Source organism: Melospiza georgiana, chromosome 2 (genome assembly GCF_028018845.1).
Source record: "Melospiza georgiana isolate bMelGeo1 chromosome 2, bMelGeo1.pri, whole genome shotgun sequence".
Lineage (NCBI taxonomy): Eukaryota > Metazoa > Chordata > Aves > Passeriformes > Passerellidae > Melospiza > Melospiza georgiana.
In genome coordinates this window covers 45,783,348-45,803,771 of record NC_080431.1, presented here as the reverse complement: position 1 = coordinate 45,803,771, position 20,424 = coordinate 45,783,348, and the positions used below count along the sequence as shown (strand labels likewise).

The following is a 20,424-nucleotide window of genomic DNA, read 5'->3' as shown; positions in this document are numbered from 1 at the left end:
TAGGAGTTCATGTGGCAAAATAGCTGGTTGTAGGCTTACCATTTGGGGATTAATATGGCATAACTCCTGTTTGGAATGCTAAAGAAAGTTGTAAGTAGTTCTTGCCTCTCATATTACCTCTGCTTGTTCTAGGCAGGGCTCAGCAATCTGAGGACACTAACTCAGTTCATAGCACTCAGCCTGGTCTTTAGAAGGTCTGTTGGCTGGAAGGCAAATGTGCTCTCGCCATTCTCCACTTCTGAGGAAGAGACAAAGATGACCCCATTCACCTGTAGTTCAGACTCAGGTGTCCTGTTTTGACAATAGGAATTTAATTTATTTTATCCAGTGAACATGTTGATGAAGCCAACATCTACCTAATTTCAAAAGCAGCTTGTTGGATGGAGATGTGTGAGAAATTAATGAAGGTGTGCAGATGTTCACATGTACACTATAAGCACTAAAAATATGCATTAAAACTGATGGATGTCCGCCATGGGAAGTGCTGATATACAATTGGGTACTGTGTGATAGATCTGCAACTACCATGCTATAACTTAGGCCGTCTGAATGTTTTTACATTAAAATCTTTTTCCCCCTTTCCTCCTCTGTGTACAGTAATTGTCGGTAGCACAGCAGGATTACTTGGGGGCCTATGAGTTTAGGGATTTTGTGGTGTCTCTGACTGACATACCCTTTCATCCTTATTTGGTGTAATGACCGCCAACATGAAAACTACTGCTTGAGCTAATCTGTCTCCCACAGATATCAAAGGCAGCTTTTAATGCAGGGACCTTTGTAGAATAAAGATACCTTCAAGAAAAAAAAATGCAAGTATTACAAAATTTTACAAATTCCTTTCTAGACAGACCTGACAACTATTTACTTTTGGCAAAATACCAGCTCCACAATCTCAGGATCTGATCATTTGCTGTCTATCACACACAGAAAAAAGGAGGTGGTGAATGCAAGAGAAGGGCAATGAATTCAGAATAACCCTTCTGTGACTCTGGTCTATTGTCATATTTATCCTAGCACAATCACAATGCCACAAATATTCAAAATACAAAAACACTGTCACAAATGGCAGCTTTAGATATTCAGTAGATCCAGCAGCAGCTACTCTCCAGTAAAGCTAGATAGACTGTTGGAAACTGGTCAGAAAATAGAGTTTTGGTAGCTTCACATTGTGAAAAATGCAATTTCATTCTCATTTCTGTTTGTTTTAATTTCTAATGATTCTTTTGGTTGGCAGTTGGTTGACTTATTGGTTCAAATACCCAAAAGCTTCAGTGACTGGCTGTTAAACAGAATTTGTATAATTTTGGAAATGTACAGAGACCTCATTAAATCAGTAGTATCCCTTTTGAAATCATCCCTGTCTACTCCCAATGCTAATGTAGTTGAATTAGTAATTATGCAATTGCTCAGGACTAAGGAATTAGAGTCTGTGACTGCAAACTTATTATAAATAGTAATTATGCATTTGATATTCTAGAAATGCAGAAAAACTCAATTTCTTACTACTTTTCATACAATAACCATATATTGATTGAATGCGTATTTATGTAGAATTATTGCCTGCAAAATTATTGAGTTTAGCCTTTAGTATGGTAATTGAACCAAACACAGTAGGGCATCCAAAGAAAATGCAATATTAGCAATATACTTCCCTGCAGCTACCTATTTCATAAAGAAAATAAGAATCTAAAAATCTTAAATGCATCTTTCACTCATTCTTCCACAACGTTTCTTTTTGAACCATAGGGTGCTTGAATCGGTTGAGCTTCAATCTTTCTTTTTCACTGTTGTCCTGCCTATAGATTTTCAGGTTTCCAGTATTAGAGATGAGTAATTTGACGTGGTAGACCATCCAGAGACTTTGCAGCTGTCAGCTGCAAAGTTTGGAACAGGTTCTGCACTATGATTCTCCATAAAGCAGAGATCTAATGTGGCTAAACTTGGGAATGAAAGGATTCTTTCAGGAGCTCTTCAAAAATAGCTGTTTACCTTTTAGGGGACTTGAGATTATTTCAAAGGGCTGCTCAACTATGCACCTAAATCTAAGGAGCCAGAGACCTACCCAGTATTTCATTTCCCTCAAAACCATACATCTAGGGGCTCCAGAGCCATTTTTTCACATTGTTTTAAGAATGAGGTTTAGGCTCACCGTGAGGCACAGCTGTTCACAGTTTCGTTCAGTGTTGCTCCTAAAGAAGGAAGCAAGCAGTGTGTTGACTCAGCAAGTAGGTAGTTCTGACTGAATGAATAGATGCTCATAAATTTTGCTTTCATAACACAGTACAGCTGTTTTTTTTTGGTTTTGTTTGTTTAGTTGTTTGGTTTTGGATTTTTTTAGTGAATAAAACAATTGTCTTTATCCAGCTGCCTCCTTTTAATCTTTTTCTTCCTCTGAGGGTCTGAACACCACATGGTAGACAGTAATTATGTATGATCTTTATCAATAATGTAGAAGAACTTCCTATTGAAGATAACTTAACTGTCCTAAGAGTGCAAGATCATGCAGTAAAAAGCACAGGACTATGTCATTCCCTAGGGTAAATAATACTCCTGAAGAAAAAATCTAAACCCCTCCCAAATTAAAAGTATGAACATTGTAAACAGAATTCAAACCTTCTCTTCCCAAAAGAAAACAAACTCTACACTTGAATTAAAAATCACAAAGTAATACATAAATTTAAAGAAAGCTCTCTTAAAAAACTTCCTTACACAGTACTAAGATATATGCAGTGCTTGTTACATAATAATGAAATAGTGACTTGCAATAGAAAAAAAGAGAATTCTATTAATGTGATATTGAATTTTGATTTTATGTGACTGGATTTATTTAACCTTACATTGAATTAATTTAAACTTCAGACATAATAATAAGCCAGACCTTTCTGTAGAATGTTGCACATGAAAAGAAATTCACCAATTGCTTTATGGCATTACACTGGTATCTTTACCGTCTGTGCCCTTTTGTGAGGGCAAGGAGAGTCTGGATTGTTTTTCAGGAATGTAATTCTTTGTGTACTGTCTTTTTTTCTTTTCTTTGATGGTTGGTAACACACAATTTCTTGATCATTTAGGCCTACAGATTATTTGCAAATTACCTGCAGATAAAGATTTTATAAGCATTTGATATTGAGAATTTAATAAATATAACAGTCAAACTCAATGCTCACTTACTTAAACCCCATGGCATTGCTTGTGATCTCTATAGAAAAAAAAAAAAAAAAAAGGAATGGTACAGCTTTGCTACAATTCTGGATACCCCTTTTCCACAAGGCAATTGTATTAAATGCTGTGTGAACACAAATTTATGCACATAGGAGGGTCGTTTTTTATGGTGCTAGAGAGATATGAAGGCTCAAAACTACTCTCATCATTGTTACAATTTACTGCTTCCCTAATGCATACAGCCTTCTCCTATCCCATTTCTTTCCTGTCTTTCTGCTACACTCTCTCCTGCTCTCCACTGAGAGCAATGAGGTCAACAGCCTTTATCTCTATTAGCACCCATAGGACAAGATGTCACAAATGTCACACAGCTGCAGAGCCACGCACAGACCCCACCTCCAATTCCCTTCCTGTGAAGGAACAGAAAAAGAGAGGAAGGGAAGGGAAGGGAAGGGAAGGGAAGGGAAGGGAAGGGAAGGGAAGGGAAGGGAAGGGAAGGGAAGGGAAGGGAAGGGAAGGGAAGGGAAGGGAAGGGAAGGGAAGGGAAGGGAAGGGAAGGGAAGGGAAGGGAAGGGAAGGGAAGGGAAGGGAAGGGAAGGGAAGGGAAGGGAAGGGAAGGGAAGGGAAGGGAAGGGAAGGGAAGGGAAGGGAAGGGAAGGGAAGGGAAGGGAAGGGAAGGGTCCTATGGAATTTTGGAGTGAATGAAATGACAGCAGAAGATGAGTTTCCTTTGAACAAAAGCAGCTTTAAATGCCAGTAAAATACTGGCTATTGGCTTTTAAAAATAACCTAGGAAATTCCCATTGAATTTGATATATATAAGGTTTTACCAAAACCAGTTCCCAGTGTTGGTAATCCTTTCGACTATGCAAAGGTGAAAGCTGACTGTGATACATGAAAAAAAAGCTGAATAGTGTACCAGATTTCTGACTAAATTAGCTGTTCTGTTGGATCAGCTCTTATAAACATTGTGCTTAGAGTACAGAGTTTCTCCCTGTCTGATCCAAGACTTATTATGTCTTTACCTGAGAAATTAAGAATGTATGTTTACTTCTGATTGCTACAGTGAATAAAACAACTACTGTACTATGGATTAATTTTATATCTGATTTAAAGTACAGATCTCATCTTAATATCACTTGTGGATAAAGGCAAAAAAACATTTCAAAGCTATTGAAGCATTCTCAGTTGTACGAAGAAATTTTATCTCAGCTTCCCTTTAAATTTGCATTATGTGAAAAGAGGTAGTAAACACATAAAGAGACACATTCATGAAACTCAGTTCACTAATAAATATTGGTTTAGGTATATATTTAGACAAGAAAAGAAACAGTTATAATTCCCGTACAGTACTTACCCATTTTAACATTATCACATGGTTGTACAAACAGGATTATAACAAGCAAAAGAAAGCACTTTATTTAATGAATAAATAATCAAAAGCATTGGTGAAGATAGTCTTAATAATATGCTGCTTCATACAGTTTAAAGTACATCAAACAACAAAATCCATAGTTCCAAAATTCCATTAAATAATACTGAGTAATTATGTGACTGATAATATTTTTATATATATATAATATATATATATATGTGTGTATATAATAATTTCATTATGAGTAATTAAGGTATCTATTTACATGCCATGCAATATTAGAATGTGTTGCAATACCTAGGCACAACAGGTGGACTTAAGAATGGCTGTGTCAAAAAAAAAAAGAAAAGAAAGAAAGAAAGAACAACTTATTTTTGAAAATGAGGAACATTACTTTCTTTAAGTCCTTTCTTTTCATAATATATAGTGAGAATTTCAAATACTTTTTGATAGCTAAAAACATCCTCATTTTTGCTATTGTACAGTTAGGTAGCAGTATAAACTGCTACCTAACCATGAGATGCTGCAGTTAGAAAAAGCATACTTGCTTCAAAACATAGCATATGACACACGTCTGTGATACTCTTCTCACTGCAGACCCAGTTCTGAGAAATTCTGAACTGCTTCTACAAGAGGAGGCTTACTGCTGTGTTCTGAAGAAATTAAGTGCATTCAATATCTCAAAATAGCTACAGATTATTTGGCAGGATGAGGGTACATGTCAGCACAAAAGTTCTATTACTATCCAGCAAAGTGATGTGTCTGCATCAATGCAAAAAAACAAAACAAAACAAAACAAAACAAAACAAAACAATACAGCAACAACAAAAAAGCCAAAACCACCCCCACCCAAACTTGTAATTCTTCATTTATTGGCAATTATTTCAGTTTATAAGTGAACTACATTGTGCTTTAAAAACCTGGAAATGGCACGTTTACCTCTTCTAAATCATTATATACTGTTCTGCTCTATCGGCCATAATATACTAAAGGACTTGCCATTTCTGCTAATAATTATTGTACGTCTCCTGATATTTTTGTTTGTAAGAGGTTCAATAAAGCCTGAAGGATCAGAGCCTGGCCCTCTATGTTCTGATCTTACATGCAACTCAACTGGTTGAAAACAAAGTATAGAATGGACTCTCATAATTTATATATACATATATATTGCTAAAGTATTTTATAACAGAAGCAGATGTGTTAAATAAAGTATTACATTTCAAAGAACTTAAACTGAAACTCAAATGTTGTGTGAAAAAAGGGCATCTCATATTTTTTGCAAGTAAGCATCTACCAATGAGAGTCTCTTTTTGGAACAAGAAGAAAAGTCAGAGGCGGTTTTAGATTAGAGGGTAGTTATATTTGATGGATGTGTCCACTAAGGGGGTGAGCAGTGCAGGTTAATAAAACAAACATTAATTGAGTTACAGCTCAACTATTTGTGATATACTGAGCCGATTTACACCTCTGGGTTGGGTTGTATCATGTTCTCTGTATATTAAAATGCCTTTCTGTGCTCTAGAGCTGGTCCCCTTTTTGGAGTTTTTCATCACAGCAGAAATTATTACAAGCATGTTAATTAATTAAAGTCAAGACTTTGGAACACAGTTCCACAAACGAAGTGTATTAAATGGGAAAAATGGAGCTGTGAGTGCTGAGTTGATTTTACAGTCTGAACTGGCTCATGTGAGGACATGTCCTGTAGAGAACTCTTACTGCTTATTTGTTCGTTTTTATGGCAAGGATACATGCCATAAAAAGTTTTATAATCTGAATCAGGTAAATATTTTGTGGTCACAGGGAATCAAAACGTGTCATTCTGTCTGAATTGGACATGACTCCACTGCTGTGCTCTCATGCCAGTAGCACACTTTTGTAACATACTTTGAGGAACTGCCTAAGGCTGCTGGATCCTACCCCTGTGTGTTTTGGGATGCTATGAGTCTATGGCCTGTGGGTCTCCTACTGCCACATTCCATGATTTTCACTATATCTTCTATTTCATTAAAGCAACTAATGTTTCCCTTTGCTTAAAACTTCCCAAGATTCAACTTCTGATCAATATTGCAATCTTCTTTTCCCCATTTATTTGTTTTCTCATGTCAGCTACATTAGTCTTTATCACACCTGCTCTTGAACACAGATATACATCTCCTGCATTTGTGACATTTATGTATCCAAAGTTTCCTAAGTTTCTCCATTATTTTACTGTACCCTATGATAAAGTCCTTATGATTTTTTCTGATCTTGAATCTTTATAATAACTCATTAAGGTAATAACCACATTAAGCAAGGAATGTGAATATCATTTTCTTTATACATATTTGTTAAAATTGATGTATACTGCATACTCCTAATTCTGTTCCATTTATTTCTTTGTCAGCATTCACACAGTGCTCCACAGAGTTCCAAGTGAACTCCAGCAAAGGGCATTGAGTAGGCAATTTATTAACCTATTTCTTTCTGAAAATATACAGTATAAAATTTTTTCTTTCATATGACCTTATCATGCTGTGGGGCTCAGTCATACCATGATGTGACTTTTTCTGCAAGTCAAATCATCTGTTAAGGATCTCAAGAAGGCATCTAATCCATCTGCTCCCTCTGACAAAAAATCCCCATGTATTGATAGCTACTTTTCCTTTCTATTCCTCAAAGTACCAAGCCCATCTCTAGGCAATCTGTTCTAGTACATCACTACTTAAATAATTAGAAAATGTTTCACAGTTCAAGTCTAAACTCTCTGTTGTTTTTTTGGGTTTTTTGTTGATTTTTTTTTAAGTGGTTCTGTCTTCAGTAAGAATTGGCACAGCATCAGAATAAGTAGGACTAAGTAACTATGCCTATGCATACTTTCAATTTTCTGTTTGGACTAAGGGATTTGGTCAGTGACAACAAAAATATGAAAAATGAAAAAATATTTGGCAAACATTTTTAGCAGCCTTTTAAGTGTGTGCATTACTAAATAAATAAATAAAAGACACTGTCTGAAGGAAAGCAAAAAAGCCAGAACTCACTTCAGAGAAGCATCTGTAACATGACAGGTTATGAATAATTTTAAGTAATATTTAGCCTCAAAGATAGTAAAATTGAATAGTCACCAATACTCAGTTGTCATCTCATTGCATGCAGTGGAATTTTAAATTTTTTTAAAGGTCCTCATCTGAGATATCACAGAATTCTTGAAGGGTTTTTCCTTTTTTCTTTTTTTTTCCCTTTTTTTTTCTTCCTGAGTTTTAGACAATAGCAGTACTACCATTGATTAAGCCAACCAAATGGTTGCGAATGAATGGCACTTACTAAATACATGTTTAGAGTTAATTTTAAATTCTGTGGAAACATCTGGGAAACATTAATTTAGCTTAAATGGAATTAAGATGCAGTTCTCAGTACTGCAGATATTTCCTTCCTTCCTTCCTTCCTTCCTTCCTTCCTTCCTTCCTTCCTTCCTTCCTTCCTTCCTTCCTTCCTTCCTTCCTTCCTTCCTTCCTTCCTTCCTTCCTTCCTTCCTTCCTTCCTTCCTTCCTTCCTTCCTTCCTTCCTTCCTTCCTTCCTTCCTTCCTTCCTTCCTTCCTTCCTTCCTTCCTTCCTTCCTTCCTTCCTTCCTTCCTTCCTTCCTTCCTTCCTTCCTTCCTTCCTGTCTCTTTCTCTCTTGCTCTCTTTTTTCTTTCTTTCTCAACTTTCTACATCTCCCATCTTTTTTATTTAATAACCTTTTCAAAGCTGGGTAAGGTCTTAAAATTCTAAAATGGCACAGATTTTGGGAAAATTAGATAAGAAAATTTTCACCTGCCTAGCAATTGAAACCAATTTGTTTTAGCTCCTCCTGCACAGGTTGATAATAGGACAAAGTATTGAAGGTTGGAACAGACTACAGTTCTCTTTTTGCAGCAACAATCACTTATTTTATTTTCTGCACATGATAGAAATATTTTCAAATATATTCTGTTTAAAAAGGCATTTGTAATTTAAACTGGTTGGGGCTATTTGAGTTTTCAAATAATTGTTGTATTTCTGGTTTTAATATAGAACTCAGTGCATCTCTGCTTTGAAACTCAGCATGTTCAAAAATAGCTACTCTTATTGATATATATTTTTCAAGGTTGTTCAGCATTTTCTTTTGTTTTGTTTGTTTTTTTACCTGTGCTGCAACAAAAATTATTATGCAACTACTCAAATTTTCCTTGTAGGAAAGAATTTACTGTATTTTGATATGACTTAATTCTACTCTCAAAAGAAAGATCAAAGTGTGGCAAGTGCTGTATTTCCTATATGCTACTCCTGTACTTTTACAGAGATTCATGCAAGGATGCTAATTCCACATGCCCATATAGGCCTAACAAATGTGGGCTAGATTCTGTCATCCTTGAACTGAGTAAATAAAACTTTACTCAAGTCAAATAACTAATTTTTAATAAGTGCCTACTTACACAGGAATGCCAGAATGTAGCCCTCAGGTTTTATCATTTGCTGTATACTCCAGTCCTACACATATAGATAAATATGAACTTAATGGACCATGGTATGCTTCAAAAAATAACTCAGAAAATCAGAATGAAGTAAAGAAACAAATCAACCAAAAATAACAGAAGGAAAGAGAAATTAACAGGAATAAAGTCCCTTAGGAATCTGCCCAAGAACTAACACAACACAATCAGAAATTCAGAACATTTATTGCAAAAGCTGAATAACTAAATAATGTTGAACTGGCAAAGCAGTAACAAGGATAACTGGTTAGATATTTATTCTGTCAAAGTCATCAAACACCCCTCACAAACTGACATAAGTACTGCAATAAGCAATGCACCCCTAACCCATTTTTAAGCCTTTTTTACTGTGGAGGAAAAAATAAAAGCGAACTGCTATATACAAAAGAATAAAGAAAGAAACAAAAAGATTCTGGTATTTTTTGTTAAAAATAAAATCACCTTCAGATTAGCTAAATTTGTTACTTTAAGACTGATGTTTCACTGTGGCATAAGTAACTTGCTTTTTTCTGTAAGGACTTTTTTGCATGCTATTTATTTGTGTAAATCATCTTTCATGCCTTAACAAAAACCATTAAAAATGTTTTGGATTTGGATTTGCTTTGCGTGCAACTTAGATCTTACTAACATTAGGAGTCACTCTGCTGATTTTGACTGAGGTGACATGATACTGGTACCTGCCAGGCATTGACCAACTATGATAACAAACAGCTAAACAGCAATAATTAGAGATTTAACCCTTTAGTTTCCCCAACTAGCCTACCAGGAGAATGCTCTGTTACATCATGAAGGCACAACACATTAAATATTCTGTGGCTATGGTCTAAAAACACTCGTGTTACTACAACGTTAACGCAGATGAAGATCAACACAAATGCTGCTGTTTCAGCAATACAAACTGTCTTAGATATAGACACACACCTGCCCTACTGGAAAAACATTATTATTGTATTTTGCTCCTGCAGAATTTCCCCCATGTATTTCAGGTGGGATCAACATCAGCTACCACTCATTAAATGATGGAATATAAGTATTTTGCTCAAGGATCCCAAACAAATAGCCTTCTCCCTTGCCTACCACCACACATTTAAATATTCTTCTGTTTTGCAATTTCCCTGTTTTATGAAACAGAATGGAAATTAAACAAAAAATTGCTAAGTTTTTAAGCCCTTACACCAGTCCTTTCATTTCTTAATATTAAAAAAAATTGGAAAAAAAAAGAAATTCTAACTGAATGCTGGCATCATTTGCTACTACATAGAAAAAAGGGTTTTTTCCTTTTCTACAAACAACCTTTCTTCCTACCCCATCACTTTTTTTCACTTTTAATACAAGTGGCTTGAGTTTCTTGGAACATTGTGTGTCAGACAGACTACTAACACAGAAACACCATCACTGAAAATAAAAGCAAAACAAGAAAGCAAATGAAAGAAATTAAAAAGCAACTGTGAAACACAGAAATATGCTACAGTATCTTTTCAAGTGAACATTATAAGTACACAAAAATCGTAAGTAATAATTGTTGCTATTTACAAGTATTTGAACGCTGATTGACTTACAAGTGTCCACTAACATTGTTAATAGCACAATAGGTTTAATGTTTACAGCTTCAATTGTTTGCAATATGATCTCAAGTATAACAGTCCCAGCATAGATCAATGACAACAAAAGCACAATTTTCTAACTGGATATGCTTTTCAATCTTTGCGATCCACTGAGCTTTCGCACTCTCTCACTCTCCAAATGCATCTTCTTTTGTTCATAGCAGCAGTCCAGGGTCAAAAACCAAAGAAACAAAAAAGTATATTTTCAAACTGGAGAGATCTCTGCAGACTTTAATCATGTCTATTTAATAAAACCACACAACTAGTAGAAACACTCTTTCATGTTGCAGGACATCATACCTTCCACGGTGCTAACATAAAGATATGAATATCTCTGCTAGGTGAAGCATAGTTCTAGAGGTCTACCCAGTACATAAAGCTCTGACACACACATAGTATTAGCAAGTCTAAGTAAGCTAAAGTCATTGGTCCAAAGTAACCATTTCTTATAGCTGGTGCTCCTTTGGACTCTCCACAGATCCTGGGGCCTGTTTATAAGACTTCAAGTTGGCCAAAGGAATGTCAGTGATGTGGTTGCCAGTGTTGAAATGGCCCTCACTGGAACCATACTGCTTTCGATCATTGAACTGGTTTCTGTTGCTATCTTCTTTCCAGGTCCTGGTCAATGTGTGTCCATTAACTAGTTTGTCCTTCTTAACCCATTCCTTCTGAGGTGCAAAGGTGGAGAGAGGAGACTTTGGCTGTTGGTATGGGCCTAAGCTAGGAGGCATCCAACAGTTGTCTGAGTGACCCAAAACCAGGCATTCTTGAGTACACATCTCTGTAGCTTCAGCTAATCCTCGTGGACCAAGAGGCCCATCTGTAGAAGACAAACACAAAAAGAAAAAAGGGGAGAAAGGGGGAAAAAAAAGGACATAATATTAGATTTTGATATTTGTCATTAAACAAATATAAACATATATAAACAAATATACATATACCTCAGGAGAAAACTAACAATGATCCCACAACCAAATATTATGCTGGTAAATTCTACATACATTTTCATTCTGTTAGAGATTAGTTGCTTTGTAGGGCGTATACTCCCTGTATATGGTACCTGCCTAGTTTCCAGAAGTGGAGAATCAGTTCAATTATCCCTATGCTACTGATCTCGGATCCTACTACGGATAAACTTAACTCCTTTATTCTAAGTCATATCAAAAAATAGAGCTAGGTAAGTGAAAACATCCAAGGAAGTAAACCTACCCTTACAGATTCTGAGTGAGAATTAATGCTTTTTAGGGCCTGTTATTTGGATGTATTCTGTTCTGCTTTCAATTCAATTTACTCCTGAAGAACCTTGGTGAATTAACAGCCTACCGCAAACTGAGAAACATCTGCACTATCCAAAAACAGGATTGCCCAAAGGAATGTGCTGTACACAGGATTATTCTAATATTTACTGCTTTACAAACACAGCTTGAGGCACAGTTCTAGGTATCTACCCAGTGGATGCGCACTCCAATGTATAGTCTCAACAAGTAAGAACAAGTTAAATTTTCTTGATTTACTATGAAACCAGTAAGCAATTCAAAACATTGCATTGAGAGAGAGAACAAAATCTGTAACTTTTCTGACCATTCAACACATCTCAGATGCTCCACAGATACAATCATAAAAGTCAAGGGGAAAAAAAAATTCTTATGTAAATCTGGCACTTTAAAAAGAAATGTTCTCATAATTCTTTGTAAGCTAGAAATATAAGACCACAGGAGACAGAAATGAAGGTTGTTGAAGTACTATGCATATTAAATATCTATGTAACTTTTCACACACTGTTGAGGACACAGCAGGCCAGCTGCAGGCCTCTCGCAATCAAGCAGACGGGTCACCCATGCCTTCAGCAACACTAAATTCCTCTCAGTCTTACTGCATTTTTAAATTACTTAATTTGCTCATCTGCTCAGCCTGGTTGTATAAGGATAGTCAAGCCAAGAAAAAGGCAGAAAAATCACTTTGTCTATTTTTGTTAGATATTTCTCAGTGTCTGGGATATTCTTTGCCAGAAGTCATTGCTGTGTTTAATTTTGAGCAAGAATTTTGAGATGTCTTTTCTTGACTTCAGACTAAATCCATGGGCTAGTAGTGAAAACATTTGAAGAGTTAAGGAGACATATTTCCTTGATTAACCAGCCCAGTGACAGGAAGGAAATTATAGATTGATTTTTGAGAAAGAACATTAGCAAGTAGGCATGAATAGCAAAGTTACTAATCAGAAGAAAAATGTCAGCAATGTATCAGGAAATAAAAGAGCATCTTAATAATAATGTAATTGAAACTCAAAATGATAAGTGAAGACAGTCTAACAAAGATTTCTCTGTTAAAATGCCAAAGAATATTTTTGTTCTCTTGTACTCCATGCATATACAATAAATTATGCTTACTAACATCTTTTTCTGAACACTGAAATTAAATCAATTAATTTAATGGAAACTCCTATTCATTTCCAACCGCTTTTAAACACAGATATAAAAAAAGAAAACATCAGGCATATTTCCACGTGTTATATTAGTAATTAGCTAACCTTCTTATCTCTGAGCAACAACTCTTTTTGAATAACTAGAGAATATGGGGTCCTCTGTTGATGTGACAGAATATAATAAGCTATTATAACGTAAGCAATAATAAAAGTTGCTACTGAATTTCCCACATAAGAATGTGTCCTATTTCTGAAAACTAGAACATGAAAAATGTATAGAATCAATGCTTTCTTCCATTTAGATCAATACAAGGTGATATAATTAAACCAAAATCATTAAGAAAAAAGAAAAAAGCAACTGTAAAGTAGGATCTAAGCAGAGATTTCAATGAGAACCATGAACCACAATTCTAAAATGAGACCTGAAAGAGAGGTGGTTTTTTTCTTTTTTTTTCTGTAAAACTCTTGTGATCCTGTATTATGAAGTTCTAACCAAACTGAGGCAGGCACTTAGAGAGAAATAAATCCAAACCAAAGCAATTATAAGTAAAGAAAGGACTCACAGTACATTGTTCACTTTTCCAAAAATTAATCCACATGTTAAAAGCTGACTTCTAATTTTTTTTAGCTGCCAATTAAAGTTCAGTTTTAGTTTTTTTCCCATTTCAGAGAAAAAAAGGTGAGAAGTGGCAGAACTATTTTCAATCTGCCTACTCTCCCAGTAAACTACTATTTTATTGAACAAGAAAGAAAAATAAATGTTTTGCAGACATTAAAACTTTCAAAATAGAAAGAAAACATTTTGCCACAGAATTACACTTTTTAAGAAGGCTGGTGCATCTACTCTGAGCTTCCAATATGCAGTGGAACAAAAGGATAACAGGAGAGCCTTCAGTATGATAGTTCTGCAGGAGATAGGTTACTTTTTCTGTTTAGTTAAATAAATTTTGAGATAAGTCTATCATTTCCATTTAAAATTTAAATGACCAATCAGCTGATTTTAGTTAAGAATAAATATACATGAGGCCCTATAAGCTACATGACAAACTCTTTGGAAGATTTACTTCATGTATTTTGCTTTCTGTAGTAACAATAAATGTAGTGGTAGGCAGTTAATGCTGTTCAACTTGGAATGAATTTTAAGCATCCTTTGCTTTAGCCATCTCTAAGCTGATAGACTTTCTGGAGAGCACTGGAATATTCAGATATCTGCAGCTACTGTGAGCAGCAGACAGGAATGGGATAACAATGCTGAGATGATTGCCAGTGCAAGAATTGTTCCTTGGGTGCTTTTCAGTTTAACAAAATACCACTGTCCAACTTAGACCTGGAAAATTAATTGTTGTGTGAGAGTCTTCCCCCGATCAACCTTCCCTGTGCAGAGATGTCAATCAAAGGCAAGATCATGCAGTCCTTATAGCAGCCAATTACAATTTTGATATGGATGTTGGTCACACTAAGTGACAGCTGTAGACAGACTGAGACACTCTCCTTTTGGGAGAGGATTGGGAATCTCAGGGAACACCTGAAGGACACTTCTTTTAGCTGTATAACTGTTCAAACAGCTGTGAGCTATGTTACAGTCTGCACACACCTCTACATATGCCTGTATGTAAGAATGCCCAGAATTGAGAAGAGGTTCAGACTCCTACTGAAAGATGTATGCATATTATCCAGTCCTCTGTCTCATGCCTTCCAATCTGTAAAATGCAGGGAATATTTACTTGCCTTACTAAAATATTGTGAGGTTTAAGTTAAAAAATGCCTTTCAAGGCCAGATCTAATATATAACTAAGAATTATATTTTTATTTACTTTTGGTTTGAGCCATCACAAGAGAAAAAGAAACCCACAAAGTGATTTTTTTTAGAAATGCGAATTGTTAGAATAATTTTAAGCTACTAAAGGGAATGGTCATGTTTACTTATTGAGGAAAAAGGCAGCTTCATTCATAACATGTGTGGTGCCTGCCATAGCTATCTCCAGTTAAGGCCTTTAGATAAACCAAAATTGCTTGGTAAATATTGTTGCTAATAATGGTGACAATCATGATTTAGGGTATTCTACAAATTTTCTACTGTGGGATAAAAGAAAAAGATGAAAAGAAAAAAAGAAAGGATCTCACCCACAAAAAAAAAAAAAAAAAACAAAAAGACTGTTTTCACAATTAGGTTTTTGAGTTTCTGTTTTGTTTTATTATATTCTCAATCAAAAAATTTGTTCTTTTCTAAGACTCTTTATCATTCAGGTTGCTATTTAGCAACATAAAGTGTAATGATCATAAGCAATATGATAAGAGAGAGATTTTTCTGGGGATAGTGTGACTGAAGAGTTGGCTGCTATGTATTGAGAAAGCCATAATGTTGCCTTAATGGTAATTATCTTTCTCCTCCACCACAGCTGAACAATAGTTTTCACCCAATTTTCTAAAATTGTTTCATTACCACATACAATGACACCACTTAAAAACCTGTTCCTGCTGCTTTAATTTTATAAGTGCATTAATTTGTTTCCTTTCTCTTCACAAGAATGTCACTGCAATTTCTATATCAAGCTTTTCCATGCTGAAGTACTTTATTGATATATGGAGGATTTTTTTTCAAAGTATTTGCTCTCTGAACAATCCATAATCCGTGCGGCTGGTTATCAGTCTTGGCTGCTTGAATATATAATGACACAAGTGCTGATAAAACTGTACAAGCCATCTGTCTCTGGAGTTAAATGTTTTGAAAGCAAACACAAAAGTGCATAACAAACACTCCCTTAAATTGTCTTTGTAAATATTTATATCAGATCTTACCCAAAAATGCTTTTTTGTTGTTATTTTATTCTGTTAATAGCTGTCAAGCAGATGCATGACTTGCCTACTCAAAAGCAGACAGGTGTAAGAAGGGAAATAATGTATGCCACTCAAGAGCTGGTCATACCCTAATGCTGGAATTTCTGTGTGGTCTTTTATCTCTTTTTATTATACCCAGAAGCTAAACAGCTATTTCATTGATTAACTTACTGCTGCAATTAGCAACTAGCTTCTGGTGTGATGACCAGCTGCTTTTCAACCTGCTTCTTTAAAACTCTCTTGCTTACAGCCAGAGAATTAATTCTTTATTTCTGAAAGAGTTGAGGCCACAAGATTATTTCTACTTAGTGAGACTTTTTGGTCTCAAGCAAAATGAATAGGTACTCTTTGCCCAAGGGTGCTAACATGAAGTACAGTGGATTTGAACACGGCCACAGTTGTGTTTCAGACAATCATATTTATTTGACTTTTCATATTGCATCTTAAAATGTAAAAGAAAACAACAGCAACGTTTTCAGCTCTGTTTATCCCCAAATACAGAAAGGGTTGTTTTGGGGGGTTTTTTTGAGCTTTCATGGGCTACTTTACTAAATGACCTTCTCTGATTTTACAGCCTTCCCCACATATGGAATATTCATGGAACTGAAATGACATTATTCCATTTCATAGAGGTTTTACAACTAATCATATATTAAATATAAAAACTGGAAAAAAGTTTATAATTATGAAGATTCTTTTGCCTTTTATTTTGCTCTTAAGTATCAAACAAATAAGTGGGGAAGACTGTTCTTTATTTCTAGTCTGCTAAAAAAATAATCCAAGACTACAAAATCACACACATGCTGTGTAGGGTGTGCTTCCTCGGCATTATTAATCAAAATAAATACTCAGTGTCTATTAAAAATATATATATTTTAGTGACTTATTCCATGGTCATTCTATCTGGCACAGTCAATTCACATTCCATCCTCAAATTACCTTGTTCAAAGGTCCCTGGATTCCTCCTATCACTGCTACCAGTTTTGGTAGACTTATCAGTACCACCTTCTACCCTGCTGCTTCTCTCTTGCTTTCCTGGTGTTCCATCCTCTGTACTAAGGTACAGATCAAGAAACCCCTGCTACTCTCTGCTCCCTGTCTTGGCTGAAACTTCTCTTTCATCAAGGCTGAAATAAATAACACTGTAAGGTTAGCTTATATCTGCATTACTTAGCAGAGATTAGCTGTGAAAATCCTTAGTTAGCGCAATGAGAGGAGGGGCAGGAAGCAGGGGAAGAAGGGGTGTGTGGGAGGGACTGCCCAGGATACAGAAAAGCAGGAACAAAAGTATTTTCTGAAAAGGTGGGAAAACCTCACACAGTAAGATTTTCTACATTATTCTGTGAAATATTTAAGTGATCCAGATGGGTTCTATATCATGTACATGACTCTGTACAAAAACTCTGCCTGACTTTGATTCCTTGGGCAGCTAAATTTTGAAGGCAACAATATTCAACTGCTCGAAATTTTTTTCTAACCAATTGTGTGATGACTGAAGTTTCATCATATCTATATCTTTTCAGAGCTAAGAAAGTGAACCAAGTAGAAGTTAAGAAAGTACTCTGCATTTATCTCAAGTTCCTTTCCCCTACACCTTCTCTATCATAAAATTTATAATGAACAGCAGTTACTTTGTTATATTTTTTTTTCTGATGTATTTACTAGAAATTCAATACCATTACTACTCAGAAGGTACACCTCCATCAGTAGTGGCTCTACTGTAAGGATGCTCTTTATACCTGACCCTACTTTCTGTTCCTATTTCCTACTACTATTTCTGCATTGATATGCATGTATATAAACCTCTCTGCATCTCCATGTGTGCATGGTCAGAAAGTACACATATAATTCCTGTGTCTGCTAAGCCTGTAAGATACTAGGGGCCAATTTTACTTAGTGCTGCCTAGTCTTTAACAACAAGCAGACATACGAACCAGCATGAAGCCTGTGACCATTCTGCAGGCAAGTTGCAACAATCTGAAATCACAAGGTCACGTTCCTTGCAACAAAGGTGTGGGAAGATGCCACAGGAGGTGTCACAAAGTGCCATGGTCTGGAGTGGCGCTGAGCTGCAACTGACAGCTCAAACCTGAATGATTCTTCACTGGTCCAGCTCCATTGCTTATCATGGGTTGCATATTGCCTATTTTCGGATCTTTATGCCAATACTTATTTTTATTTTTTAACTTAACTGGGTGAAACTTTACATTTTATTGTTTTTAAAAAAAAAAGAAGTAAAAAATGTGTTCACTAGATAATCTAGTGATTCTTTCTGGTCTAAAAAATCTACGTATCAGCAACCATTAACATAAAGCTGCATTTTGTATAAGCTTTCACTGACAAATGAAGCCAATTCTAGCATACCCTTTAGAAATACAGAAGACACAAAATAATATCTGGGATTTTTATTCTGACTTAATACATTCTGTCATTAAAAACAAACAAACAAGTGAATAAACAAACAAACAAAGACACACAAATGACTGCAATTTGTATTCTTAGCTGAAGTGTCACATTGTGGATGCAGACAGTCACCTTGCAGGAAGAGCAGGAGAAAAGAAATGCAAACAGTATTTGGCAAAAGAAAACCCGTTTGTTAACAAATAAATAAAGATTAAAAGCTTTACCCATCTCTCATACAGATTTCATTCTTTGGGCACAGATGAAAAGTCAACATTTGCAAATGGAGATAGTCCAAATTCAACAATACATGGGCAGCCAGAACAGCAGATTCTCTCCCTGAGAGGATATTGTTATTTAGACAGACTTTATGGCACACAAAAAGCAGACAGCATATCTTTATAAATTTGCAACCATCTTCAGTATGGCATGGAACTCATTCATCTTTTCGTCTGCTCAAGCTACTCCTCTGAAGAATGCTATCTCATCTAATTTTATTTCCTCAAAATTGGCAGTTTTTTCCTGCCATACATTTTATTTTAGAAGGACAATCTAATGCAGAAGAACTCCTCAGAGGATTCAAATGAACCTTTTAAATTTGATTGTATCACTTAATGAGACCAGTGTTCAAATATTTGGAATAATATTATTTTCAGCATTTATCTTTTTCATTATGTAGCTCTTCATTTTGCTGCCTAAAAAAAGTCTTTGTTCCCAAAAGGTGATGATGGATGGTGATAATAAAATATTCATAAAGCATCCCATGGTCACAATAATTTACTATCTTTTTTCTCACACACCTAAATATTTATGATACTTGATCAAAATATTTTGTTGAATTGATTTACAGGCAACATGCTGAGACAGCACCACTTTTGACACGGTCACATTTTCTGATCTATTAATATGCCCCAAACATGAACCTGCTGTCAGTCTAAAAAAACTGAAGTCTCTATTTGGAACATTCAGTCAACTGTTTAACATAAAATCAAATTTTGGTTAGTAATTTCTATAAATTCTCTTTGAGAAGAGGTAGGATTCAATGTGGAAAAAGGTAGTCAAAATAAGAACTGGCAGAATGTTGTGAAACTGAGCTGAACAATAGTTATTCCTACTCTGCACAGCGTTGTGCTGTTTTTAGATGCCTGGCCATTAACTCATTTACAGCAGGAAAAAAAAAAAAAACATTCAGGTTGAATTTAATTTCATTTTTTATGATTGTTAAAAAAGGCTAAAATAATTTGTTTTCCTGATAATTTTCTAACTTACAGTAAAATCCTGACCTTCTGACTTGTGATAAATACATGTCCTGGCTCCCGGAGCACGGGCATGGTAATCTGGGATATATTAATAAAAGGATATTGACTTTATTGAGCAATAACTGAATAAAGGCAAAATTCATAATCATCATCATCTACATATATATATGATGAATTGTTCTGCTAAATTATATATGATTTTTTTTATTTGTATATCTATATATTTTTTATTTTATCTTTTATATGTATTTCTGTCCATTGATAAATAAGGAATCTGTGTATGACAGCTGGGACTTATTTCCTAAGTATTATATTCCTAGCATTAGATTGGAAGGGAAGGGAAGGGAAGGGAAGGGAAGGGAAGGGAAGGGAAGGGAAGGGAAGGGAAGGGAAGGGAAGGGAAAAAGTGATTACCCCCAAGGAATTCAAGGGGGAAAATCAGACAATATCAAAAAGCTACAAGATTGTTATACTCAAGAAAGCAGCTCATCTAAGGAGAATGAAAATGAGCATTTATGCTATGGTGTTTAAAACACACTGTCAATTAAGAAATATAATTAAGACTATTTTTGCATAAAAGTATAAATTCATTCTGTAATTAAGTTAATTACAACTATCTCAATAAACATTCAATTTAGGTTGAAATGCATCTTTTAATGAATCCCTATTTCTAAAGTATGCTTCTTGCCACATGTGTGTTTTTGTATTTTCCTTCAGTACAAATCAGACCAAAGTCAGATTTAGCTTAAACTGAATTTGTTGCAAATTTGTGGCAGATGCCTTATGCGTACATGTTATTATGTAAATAAGTAGTTTAACTGATTTGAAAATTTGAAGTACATTTCTCTTAGCAGAATTTGGACCTAAATCTGGATAC

The 20,424-nt window shown here is 35.2% G+C and overlaps 1 protein-coding gene across 4 annotated transcripts in view; it reads right to left on the bottom strand.

Moving 5' to 3' along the window:
* Window positions 1-8,120: 8,120 nt before the first annotated feature.
* PCDH9 (protocadherin 9) overlaps window positions 8,121-20,424 on the bottom strand; it is a 671,931-nt gene continuing 659,627 nt past the window's right edge. For all 4 annotated transcript variants that reach the window (XM_058045079.1, XM_058045082.1, XM_058045080.1 and 1 more), the window contains one exon: window positions 8,121-11,448. In XM_058045079.1, the coding sequence (XP_057901062.1) occupies window positions 11,075-11,448 (374 nt within the window). In that variant the 3' untranslated portion in view covers window positions 8,121-11,074. The remainder of the gene's footprint in view (window positions 11,449-20,424) is intronic.